Below are 12,743 nucleotides of genomic sequence, written 5' to 3' on the forward strand. Positions count from 1 at the left end.
TTAGAAGTTCACTGGCAACTAAAACCACTAAAGATAGGTAAACTGAACAAAATATTTCAGGATTGATACTAGGTAAATCCATGCATGTTGACATCTTGGACACTGTGTACAGTTCTGGTTTTCCTACCATCAGCAGAAAGAAAAGAACAATTAAAAAGGCACTAAGAGCAGAAGAAGAGAGTTTTAAGTTACTTAAGGCATGGAAAGGGTTTTACAACATGGAATGACTCAACAGACTAAGATATTCAAACCTCAGACCTGAGGCTGCAAAACCACTGTATGCATTTACAACAGTCCTAAAGTCTTCATGCAGGGCCACAATCTTGTGCAGCAAGATCACCGTGCATGCATTTTCCAGATAAGACAGACAAAGCCCTGCATTGCTCTTCCACATGCAGCAACATTCTGGAAATGTTTCTATTTTTGATGTGAAGCGATAGGAAAACCAGTGTAAAAGATATCTAAGAAAATGGCCATTCCCCCCTTTCCCTCATGTATTAATTACATAAAAAACCAGAAAAACCCCTGTATAATCTGTCAGAAGATTCTTAGTTGTATTGTTAAAGAGTTTTGAGTCTCTTAGAAGTGAAGGAGAGAGTCAGAGTTCACTATGCTCAGTTGATTACATATAGCTTACTGTACATGCCAGTAGATGTAGGGTAAATCTATCCCTTAAACACCTATGAAGATAACACTTTAGGTCATGAACTGCAGCACTTGAGGACATGCTGGCTACTCTGCCATTTCTACCATGAACTGGCAGAAAGGCAACAGGTAGTATTAATTTACTTTAGCATGGATAACTAAAGCACATCTGGAAGTAGGTTAAGATGTGCTTCTGCTTCACTGATGTGTAAGGAATGTCCTCTGTAATGTTTTCACTGTATGCCCCAAATATACTCTAAAATGCTACACTCTCATTCTAACACAAACTGCCTACAGAAATTAATTTTTCTTGTTCAAAGATGTTCATTAGCAAAAAGCTTACAAACCTGTTTCACAGGTCTGAGTAGCTTTATAAGGTGGGTAAATTAAACTAGAAAAAAGAGCATCTTCAGCTTTTGAAATAAATAGATAAGGTATTAGCAAATGTCTCAGGCAATTAAATTTCCTAAAGGAAGAAGCTTTACTGGAGATGGTCTTTCTCCCTCAGAAAAATGCAGCTTTTCAGAAATTATGTCCAGTCTGAGACACTTTTTTTTACTAGCTTTTAAACAGAATTTAAGAGGCAGAGGTAGAATACAGAAACAAAACCACAATTTGTCTTCCAGATTATCAATCAGTACAACTTCTTTCAGAGGTTTACTATACAGGCTTAACTCATCCTATGAGGTTCTCATTAGAAGTCCTTGAAAAGGAAAGGTGGAAGGGCCAAATACCTTATTTTTACTGATGCACATGTTCATTTCTAATCTTACTTTTCACTTGTCCAAGGTGACAGGATATTAGTTCTGGTAATATTTAAAAATGTATTCTCCTTATGGGACAGAGCAGTGAGCAGTATAAAACTGTGCCAAGTTTCAATTTCTCCTAGCATACTTGCTAAATATAAAAGAGTAAATTTTCCTTTGCTGTTAAGAATGTAGTCCCTGTAAATCCCAGAAAAACTGCAGTTACATTCCCCTAATATCTGAACATAGTTTCTTCCAAACCACTCCTCAACCAGTGGACTTGCCCATGCAAACACCTTGCAGTTAAATATTTCCATATTCCTTCAGGTATCGTATCCTCTCAGAACTGATAGCTATTTCTACTTTACATTAATATTTTGATTCCTGAAAGAGACTTGTAGTTTCACCAACTGCAGTTTTTAAAAAGTACAACTTATACCAGTCAGACACAAATGCTACCAAAAGAATCAGAACATTTTATCTTTTGGATTAGCTTTTTACACTTTGATCTTACATTGGGAGCATAAATACCATAAACACTGAAGACAAGCATTTTGTCCTGGAGATGATACTAGCACTATTAGGTACACCAAGCATTGCCAAAGGGTTGTTTGATAACTCAACATTTTGCCTTTGTCAAGTAGCACACACTGAAATTTGCTCCTTGAAACGTTACTCAGTTTAGTTTCCACCATAAGAATGTACCGGGTTGGGAACATAATAAAACAGGAAAATAACTTAAGGAAGTAAATATTCTGCAAGTATGAAATCACGTGTGATGCAAACATACTAATTTCTGCTGTCCGAGAAAGTCCATTCTATTGGAAATTTTTCTCTTTTAGATGAAATACACAAGGTATTTCCCTATGAATTCCAAGAAGATTAACTAATTCAGGAAACAAATAAGTCTGAAGCAGTTTTATCCAGATTGAATGTTTCAGAAAGGAAGCCAGGCTCTATTCAACAGATTCAAACAGTACAATTTGTCTATTTTTTTACTATCCTGTACATTTGTGATGAACAAACAAGATTTAAGTTTTTGGTATTTCTTACATGTTATTTTTTTAAAAAAGAAAACATTGAAGGTATTATCATGGTATTGCAGTATATAAAAATCCAGTGTAACAATGAACTTCAAATAGTAGTATTTATGTCACATCTCAGCTGTGAACTTGCCTGGAGATCACTATGGTTAAAGACCATAGTATACCTGAATGTACACTCATATGAAGGACTACTTGACACATATTGTGCACATATGAAAAATGTATCTTCTCAACTGCTGAGCACTAAACTATTTCCTAATAATTTCTACTCTTCTACATTTCATGAGATCACTAAAAATATACACATAATCTCTGCTGTTTCCTTAGACAATGTTGCTAGATCCATGCATCAATGTTAGATGGAGAAATAGTAGCCATAAGCTACTAACATAGAGACCTTAGAATATCACAGATGTGAGACTCATACTATCTGGCAAGAAAGATTTCTAACTTTAATTATTTAGGCTTGTGCTTCAAAATTGGTGTTCTTAAATTTCTGAGCCTGTACAACATATTTTAGACCTTTTCTGTCAAGGTCTGGCACTGTTAAGGTAATGTCAATAGTCATATCATGACCTCTGATCCCAAACAGACTAGAATGAAAAGATGAAATCTGGAAGTTAAAGCTTGTAGAGCCCCCAGAATCCCTCAGAGTGGTATCTACCCTTTTTACATTCAAAGAACAAGATGTATTTACTACTTCACAGAATCACAGAATGGTAGGGCTTGGAAGGGACCTTTAGAGATCATCTAGTCCAACCCCCCTGCAGAAGCAGGTTCACCTAGATCCATTCCCATAGGAACCTGTCCAGGTGGGTCCCGAAGACCTCCAAGGAAGGAGACTCCACAATCCCTCTGGGCAGCCTGTGCCACTGCGCCGTCACCCTCACAAGTGAAATAGTTTTTCCTATATTTATAAGTGGAACTTTTTGTGTTATAGCTCCATCCCATTATCCCTTGTCCTGTTACTAGATACCATAGAAAAAAGGGATGTCCCAATTTCCTGACATCCACCACTTAGATATTTATAAATGTTAATAAGATCTCCCCTCAGTCTCCTCTTCTCCAGACTAAACAGCCCCAGTTCCTGCAGCCTTTTCTCGTATGAAAGATGTTCCAGTCCCTGGATCATCTTGGTGGCCCTGAGCCACCGAGAAGAATAGCTCTGTGAAGTAATGCAAGTTCTTTCTCAGTTAGATTTCAACTTATTGTCATTTCCTTCACACCAATGCTTGTGTACTGTGCTACACTTGATTGATTTCTCTTTTCTTAAAAATACTGGGAGCTTTGTCTCTCAAGAATACAGAAGTCTGTTTATTTTTTTTCCACTCACTTTCTTTGATTCAATGCTTATTTCTGAATCACCTCCCCACTCCAGGAGCTCTATCTTCCACTCAGTTCTAACACAGAAACCTCCATCTTTACCAAAACAGTATCAACCACTGGAAGGTCAACCTGTTTAGTACTACTAAAAATCTGCATTTCTGTTTGTGAAAACAATGCCATCACAATTAAGACGTCCATTGACCTAGACAGTAATGTTACACTTGGTTTGTGCATTTAAAGCCTTGAATCTCCCCTTCATATAAATGTCTTTTTAAATCACTACTTCTTGAGTACAAATATAAGACATAGCATTAAGTTCCCAGCAAACAGCAAAGCTACATGATTAGGAGTTTCATTTCTCTGAATACAAAATATCTTTCTGGATACACAATAGCTTAGAAATGAAGTCATACACCTTGAGTAACAAATGTCCAGCGGCAAGTAACTATGGAATGTAAGTTGAATCAAACCTACATCAGTAGCTGCTGTCAGGATTTTGGAGAGGATGACTCTTGCTAATCCGTCTCTGCTGTAATCCAAACTGGAAACAGTCAATTTTAACAAGTGATCCTGGTTCTTCAGAGAACAAAGATTAAGAAGACTGAGGGGAGGGAAGAAAAGAAAAATTAGTATTGGAATCTAAAGCAAACCCATTTACTTATTCAGGATAGTTTAAAATTTTAGTTAGACTTTCATTTCCACAAGCATAGAATACAAAGTTCTCACATGCAATGGCGTAATTTTAAACTGTTACAGCTGTTACCAAATAATGCACTAATCTGGAAAAGTCCCAAACCAACATTTTAATAATTGCTCTATCATAATTTTGTCAGCCTCATTATGCTGATTAGTGATTCCAAGTACAAAAACTAATGTTCATGAAGCTCTGAACAGTTCCTCATTGTGAAACATTCTGTGTCTAAAGTTTCCCATAAGGTTGAATCTTATTGTCTAGATTTCATTGTAAACCAATCAATATGAAGCTTGCACTGTAATACTCAAGGAAAACAATTCAATTAAAAAAGCAGCCTATATCAAACAACTTAAATTTTCACTTAAAGTTTATTCCACTTAAAATAAACTGGTGGTACTTAAATTTCTGCCACTATGCAGTCTATTCCCAAACGAAGGTAAGTTTATTTGTACTTGAACAGAATTTTGAAATTCAAAGCTTCGCTAAAACTACTGGGCTGAAATTTAGGTACAACACTCATCATTACCTTTTTTCAGAAACCGTGACACCTGCCAGTTTTTGTGGTCTGTGTGTTTTTTGTTTTATGTGTGGTTTTGTGTGTGGGGTGAGTTTTTTGTTTGGGGTGGGGTTTTTTGCTCTCTGTTTTTGAGTTCTTGATACTGATTTCTGTTAGATAGATGTACAGAGGAAAGCTATTTTGTGACATCATCCATACCTGTTCAGTAATTACAAGACTAAAAAAGATCCTTTCTTAAGAAAATAAAAGTCTCCAGAAATGGGGATCTTTACTTGTAAGTAAATCAAAAGAAGTTTAAAGTTTTCAGCTTTATAAATGGTGGTCCTCATACACAGTTATTGATTTTCATAACTATTATACCTGTAAGCACAGTTCAAATAGACTAAAAACACTCACCACTGAAACACATTACATTTTTCAAGCATTTTCACTCCATGAGGGTGACAAGAGAGAGTACCAAAAAACAGAAAGTAGTGCTGGCTAAGGGTATTTAGTAATCCATTGTTTTGAAGACTACGTTCAGGCTTCATTCCTGATGAAGTATTGAGCCAATGTACAATATCTTTAACCAATTCTTCCAGGTAACCTTGTCCATCCTAACAAAACAAAGAGTAATAGCACTTACTAGTAACAGAATAGTGTCTATCTTCTTTACTGAAATCCATAATAAAATAATTATTAAAATGCACAAACACAATACAGATACAAAATCCAAATCCTGGCTGACAAATACAACTCAAGACTAAAGAAAAAGATAAATAGAAGGAATATATCTTGGAAACACCTCAAGACCAACTCCATTCTTTCCTGAAAAAGGACTGTTGATGTTTTCCTGGCTTGAGGCATAAAAGTCTGTAGTACATAAGAAGGAGTTAGAGAAAGGAAGGATATACATAGCAAAAGTTCAAAAAACTTCAAACCATAAGCTGCATTAAGAAAGCTACACTTAATAAAACATCTACTGATAAAGTCATCCTCTTCAGTGTCTCATCTGAGATAATTCAAGAATTTAAGTTATGTTTCTTAATTAACACTGACCATTTTAGATTTAACACCTACGGACTACAGAAGTCTTTACTAAAATTGGTTTGCCTCTAAGTGGCGTACAGCAGCACTATTCATTCTACTTCCAGTCTCGTAAATGAAAATTTCTTACCTCTTCTGATTCAAGAAGAAATTCAGTAAACTGACAACCCACCACTGTGAGCTGCTTAGCCTTGGCATAGTCCAGATCCAAGTTGGCATAGAGTTTACTGCTAGGCTTGTAAAAATACAGCAATCTCCTTACAAACCTAAGGAAAGTAAAAAATAACGTGCCATTTTGCACAACAAGGACTGCCTCACAGTGCAAAATGATGCTGGTAGAAATCATGTTATCATAAAACTAGCCTATTAGCAGTAAATTTTCAACGTTATTAAAAGAGGAGCAAACAGGTGTAATGAGTCTGTCTAGACACAATTTCAGAGATGCAACTGTACTGTGTGTTACAAAGGATTCTCTATGCCATCACATAAAATAAGCAAAGCAACTCAAAACCTCTATGCTCTTAGAAGCAATAGCTTCCTTCTCATTCTCATACTTATAATTGATTCTGTTGTAATTTGTTCCATGGTAAACGTCAGAGGCTACACTATCGAGACTCAGAAAGAATGAAAAAAGAAACTATGACACGAATTTATCATCTATAACAATTAACACTACTGTGAAAAAATACATTTTTGTGTTCTCCCAGGAAAAGGTCCTATTTCTCCAGAAGCAATATTTTCATTCAACTCATGTAAGCATTTTTGAAGCGTAACACAACAATGTCAAATGCAGGCTCTCACTCTTAAAAACCATGGTGAGCAATAGAGCTTGAGTTTAGTATCGTGAGAATAAACCTTCAAAGAGCTTCCCTTTTCCAATTCTTTATTAAAAAAAAAAAATACATATTTGTGCTTTAAAATAACACAATGTTCTGTCTGAAGGTAGACACATTAAAAAAATCTTACCTAAAGTACCTTTCGTTATAAAAGTGAGAGTAAGCCACTATACTGAATTCCAAATGCAGGATAATTACACAAGAAATCTGAGGGCTTCTTTAAATTCTGTCACATTAAGTATACTTTATTCTAGGTTATTACCAGTAAATACACTACATATATTAACACACATAGAAAATGTGTGTGCATGTATGTGAACACTTCTGTGTGTACACACACACACAAGTGTGCATATAGACACACTGCACTAACTGTATCTCTGAAATGAAGAAATCTATGTCAAAATTCCACCTTAAAAGTTGTAAGATCATCACAAGAACATTAGCCGTAAAACAACTTACAGAAGAACAAAGAAATGTATTTTACACTTTAAAAACAATGTGGATGATCAGCAGTGAAACTACAAGAGATTTGGGGCTTAGTGATAATTAAGCAAGAGCAACAACATCTTAAAGCCACAATTGTGCAGAAAGGAACAATGAACTATAGAGGTTTTACACTAACTCAATCCTAGGTTTCTCAATTTATTTGGAACGAAATTACTTAGACATTGAACAATGCTTGAGTGCATCACAAAACCCAGGACCAGGACCATTGTCCCAGGAAGGGAGAAGGGTGAGTGTAACTGTCACAGCTGGGACTGACGACATTGCTCTAGGGAAGCAATGTTATACTATTAACAAATGTGGAAAACGAGCCTTTACACAAAGTACAGATTGGCAATTAATGTTTAGGTAAGAAAAAAACAGAAAAAAGAGCAAAATTAAATTATGGCTATGAGTACAACGATACTACCACTTATTCTGCTGAGAATACTATATAAAAGTAGCTTGATTACTTTTTACTAAAAATTTAAGGTGGAGCAGCCTGAGCCCTTCAGGATATGTTTTAGATATAGGTTTTTCTTAAAATTCATGCAGAAGTAAATTTCTGTGTTTACAGACACAGAATTACTCTTCAAAATAACCAAATAGATTTCTCAAATGCATTTTAGGAGATACCCAATACCTAATTAGTAACACTATTACCACATACACACAAAAGTAACTAAAACATCTTAATGTCAACAGATGTGAAAGGAACTCAAGCTATCACAGAACCACAGAATCTTAAGGGCTGGAAGGAACCTCAAAAGATCATCTAGTCCAGCTCCCCTGCCAGAGCAGGACCACCTAGAGTAGGTCTCACAGGAACTCATCCAGGTGCGTTTTGAAAGTTCCCAGAGGAGACTAAACAATCCCTCAGGGAAGTCTGTTCCAGTGCCCCGTCACCCTCACAGCAAAGAAGTTCTTGCTTGTATTTCTTTGGAACCTCTTCTGTTCCAGCTTATACCCATTGCCCCATGTCCTATCATTGGACATCACTGAAAACAGTCTGGCTCCATCCTCCTGACACTGAGCCTTTACATATTTGTAAATATTAATGAGATCACCCCTCAAGTCTTCTCTTCTCCAAGCTAAAGAGTCCCAGCCCCTCAGCCTTTCATCATAAGACAGATGCTCCACTCCATCATCTTTGTGGCCTTGCACTCAACTCTCTCCGGCAGCTCCCTGTCCTTGAATTGAGTGGCCCAGAACTGGACACAATATTCTCATGGTCATCCTGCTGTCCATTAGGACCCTCAGGTCCTTTCCCCTGTAGGACTCTAACAGTTCATTCCCCAACATGTACTGGTACATGAAAGTACATAACTACAAAACTGTACAACTGCAGATCTACTCAGGCAAAATTTGTCAACTGCTGACATCAACCACTAATGTATGGAATATCAAAGATATAATACTTGCTTAAAATGAAACAGGGTGTTGAAAATTTATTTTCATTTAAGGGGCTAAATATACAAAGTACCTGTGCATAGGAAAGAAACCATGAAAGCTTAAGGATCTGTTTATTTAAATTAAATACTGCAATCTAATTATTTTATTATATTTTACTGGTTGTCTATAGATTGTTTTAGAAATATGACATATCTGAGGAATAGTTTATTGCAATATTAAGAACCAGTTTTTCAAAACATCTTACTCCAAAAGAAGGCTAAATAATTTTTTACATACCTGTGCAATTGTTCATCTTTATAGTTCCTTAGATTTACATTTGGCCACTAAAAAAAAAAAGCAAATACAGCATTATAAGAACCTTGCACATCAGTACTGATTAGTCACTAAAATTTCCTCATTTTCATTATATTTACCTAGTAAGTAGAAGTGTTATGTTTTCTTGCATCTAATATTACCTACAAAACCTCCTTACTTTATTGAAAAGACCAGAGTTTTTGCTCCAAGAACCCTTCAATTTTCTTCTACAGCACAGAGAATGTCAGTTGTATAACATGTATAGAGGGCCACAATTCTAATGAAAATAGCAAAATATGAAAAAATAATGAAAAATGAAACTTTTTCCCTCAGATTATTGTCTGAAAAAAAAAACCAAACAAACCCCTGTTTGAATGAGAAGACTATTTGACTATTAATGAGACATTTTAAAAATAATCATTATTCTATTACAGCTCAGTTGAATGCTGCTTTTCACAATGGTATTTAAACTCCTTTGTTGATACTTGGTACAATCTTTTTAGAAGGATTACATGAAGTCATAACACTCTCTTCTGGACCTATCCTTTCCTCCAGCTGTCCATCATCTCCATGATTTCAGATTTGGTTTTGCTGCTACTAATAAGCATCTTCTTGGAAAGGACGAAAAAAAATGCACCAAATTCTTTTTTCCTACCTAAGTAATTCAGTTCCAGGTTTCCAATTTCTATGCTAGTATTAAGACACACAGAGCACTAGTTAATGATTACTAAAATCGACTACACTAGTACCACTGCAGGATAAACTATGAAGCTCTACTGTCAACAACAAAGTAGCAATTCCTCCATCCTGTTTTTGCCGCTCTTGTAGCAGCCTAGATAGCAAATTAAACAAGTGAAAAAGAAAGAGACCACATGAAATGCAAGCAGTGAGGTGATCTGGAAGGTGCTGCTCTATAGCCCTAAGGCTTCAACAGAGACAAGAAGGAGGTGAGTAACCACAGGAGACAGTGAAGTCAAAACACTGGAAACTGGATCTTGCTTTACTGAGCAATGAGGACTAATAACGACTAAAGATGGACGACCCTGATAACATATTAGCTTACATCACTGTTGCGCAGTTTAACAGGAACAGAAGTGGTTAGAATAAAACCAGAAAACACATAAATCTTCCCATGCTGAAGGACAGAAGTCCTTGATTCGGAGACACTAGCAACTGTGTGACATGACACTAGAAAATATACTTCTGAGGTGGTCTGAGATAGCAGTAAAACTGAATCTTGTGTTAAAACACAAATCACATTAGTACTCAATTACATAAAACTTCCATTGCTGAAGTACTTAACACACTAATTAACAGTGAAACTCTGAATAATAGTTTCTTCATAGTATCTTTAATACTGAATCAAAGGCAAAAATATCTATGATTAATAACCACAGATATCTAGTAATCCAGTAAATGTAGTAATTGCAGTAAAAATCCCATGAACAGTGAAATTCAGTGGAGCAAAGCTACTGTCATACACGCATTAAGGTCCCTATACCAGACAGATTCTTGCTCTCTCAACCAGTTCCTGAAACAAATGCACAGAAATTATTATTTTTTGTAAGTAATCTTGATTACATTTGTCATTAATAAATCCTTTTTGTACTGTCACCGTGTCTATAACAACACCGTTAGAAAATGTTACCTGGTGGTAACAACAGCAGGATGGTTTTGATGCAGTGAATGATGGGAGTTATTTTGGTTCAAAGACTATATGAAGTATACAAAGCTCTCTTACTTAAAGAGGAAGTTTTCTGCTTAAAATAAAGGCAGTCTCTTAACAGCTGTTCATTATTAAGATAATGTCCTCCCTATGATGAGATATTTCCTTTATTTGATAGAAACCAATTCTGGAATGAACTTGGTATTACAGGAGTATTTGTATTAGTTCAAAACACATGATGAGATTGCATACTATTGAAGTTTTCTCACACAGCTCAGTCTAAGCACCTGAAGTTTCATCTACAGCCCACCTCCAGCTCACGTGATATTAAAAACTGCATGAGGCAGTATCGCTGTGTAGTATGGACTGAAGACTGAAGTATTAGCAGCTTTTAAGTCATCACAGATAATTCTATAAAATTTATTTCTATGCAAGTAACTTAAAATTTAATATATGCTTATTAAGAAATGTGTGAGTTTAAACGTTTATTTTTTGTGTATTTAAAGGCTGTATACAAAAACACTAAAACAGCACTGAATACAAAAAGAAACTAATTTTCTGCAATAAAACAGATTGTGGAATGTGCTACAGTACAGAATTAGTATTAGGAAGACAAAGCTGACACGTGAAATGAAGTCTTTCTTCCCAAAAAGTTTCATAAAAATAATACCACGCCCTTTTTGAGCTCACCTTCAGTATGGTACCTATTAGATTCCAATTCCAGTCAAGGTTCTCTTTATGATTAAGAACTTGGCTGTCTCGAAGATTCATTACAAGTGCTTCTTCTGTATCCTAGAATATAGATATGAAGGATGATACTAAGCTTCCTTGCATCATTTTTGTCAGTCTTGTGACATGAACGTAACAATCACTAAAAGGGCTATAATCCACAGTAACTTGCATTTGAAAGTAAATTGCATGGTTATAGTACTGCATGTAAAACCAAACTGTCTGAGATCAAAATTGGCCCTTAAAAGCACTAGAAATTACTGTAATGTCACTCTTTAACTTCTAGAAATGCAATATAGTATCCACAAATTCCCACAAGACAAATTAAATGGAAAAAATCCTGTGAAGAAACGGCACTGAAATAGATGTGTTAACCTTGGTGGGAGCCATATCTAAGTATCTAAAATACAAAGTTAAATTCAGTTTTGAAAAATCAATAATGGTAATACCTTTAAAATAAAGATGTCTTTCTGCACACGATACTGATCCCTTTTTTGGTGTGTTGAGATTGCTTTCTGTATAATGTGATCTAAATGGAGGCTGTAAGGTTTAGGTCCTCTTTTCTTCATCTCATGAAAACGTTTCAAGCAGTTGAGTGCAGCACTTGCTCGTCTAACAGAAAAAAAAAAAATACTATGATCACTAATTGGCAATTTTTACCCAACTAAAAAGTGCCAACTGCTGCATCTTGAACTAAATAAACATAGTTCAACAAAGAACTAACCCATAATTTTCTTGACACAAGTCTTCACACATCCATAAGCCTCAGTCTTTTACTGAAATTACACAGAAAGTTACCTTTCAGAAATTCTAGTACTGAAGAATGAGCTTTATCTTCTACTCAGCAACTAGTAACATCTACCATAGTTTACAGAAGATACTGTAAAGTTGATAAAGCATTGTGAAACATTACAGTAGATCAACATTCTGAGGAGGTGAGTTTCAACTTTTTAGTTGAAAAAAAAAAAACCTAGTTTTTTAGTTCAGAAATAAAAAAGTACTTCTACATTCGCTATTTTTTTCTCCACTAGAAGGCAGCAAAAGTATCAGTAGTGTATGTCCTGCTCTGTATATCTAAGGAGTTCAATATCGGCACATAAGAAGTTTTCCAGGAAAAGATAAGGAGTAATAGAAATGACAGCTGACAAGGGCAGAAACATTTAACAAGAAGATGGTGGTAGCAGAAAAAAAAATCAGTCCTGATAAGCACATAAAATAAGGAAGTCTAAAAATGAGGAGGTAAGTTTACCTTTCCTTCCATTCTCATAGGGTAGGGGACTGTTTTTATTTTATATATCTTCAAATAAATGCCTCCAAAT

At 35.5% G+C, this 12,743-nt stretch overlaps 1 protein-coding gene across 5 annotated transcripts in view; it reads right to left on the reverse strand.

Annotated features, from left to right (window-relative positions):
- The window catches only part of RICTOR (RPTOR independent companion of MTOR complex 2), a 93,894-nt gene that overhangs the window by 26,026 nt on the left and 55,125 nt on the right, over positions 1-12,743 (reverse strand). For all 5 annotated transcript variants that reach the window (XM_062017710.1, XM_062017709.1, XM_062017713.1 and 2 more), the window contains 6 exons: positions 11,874-12,036; positions 11,386-11,487; positions 9,012-9,058; positions 6,131-6,266; positions 5,371-5,570; positions 4,238-4,364 (listed from right to left, as the gene is read on the reverse strand). In XM_062017710.1, coding sequence (XP_061873694.1) covers positions 4,238-4,364; positions 5,371-5,570; positions 6,131-6,266; positions 9,012-9,058; positions 11,386-11,487; positions 11,874-12,036 — 775 coding nt within the window. The remainder of the gene's footprint in view (positions 1-4,237; positions 4,365-5,370; positions 5,571-6,130; positions 6,267-9,011; positions 9,059-11,385; positions 11,488-11,873; positions 12,037-12,743) is intronic.

The sequence above is a fragment of the Colius striatus genome, chromosome Z (genome assembly GCF_028858725.1).
Source record: "Colius striatus isolate bColStr4 chromosome Z, bColStr4.1.hap1, whole genome shotgun sequence".
NCBI lineage: Eukaryota > Metazoa > Chordata > Aves > Coliiformes > Coliidae > Colius > Colius striatus.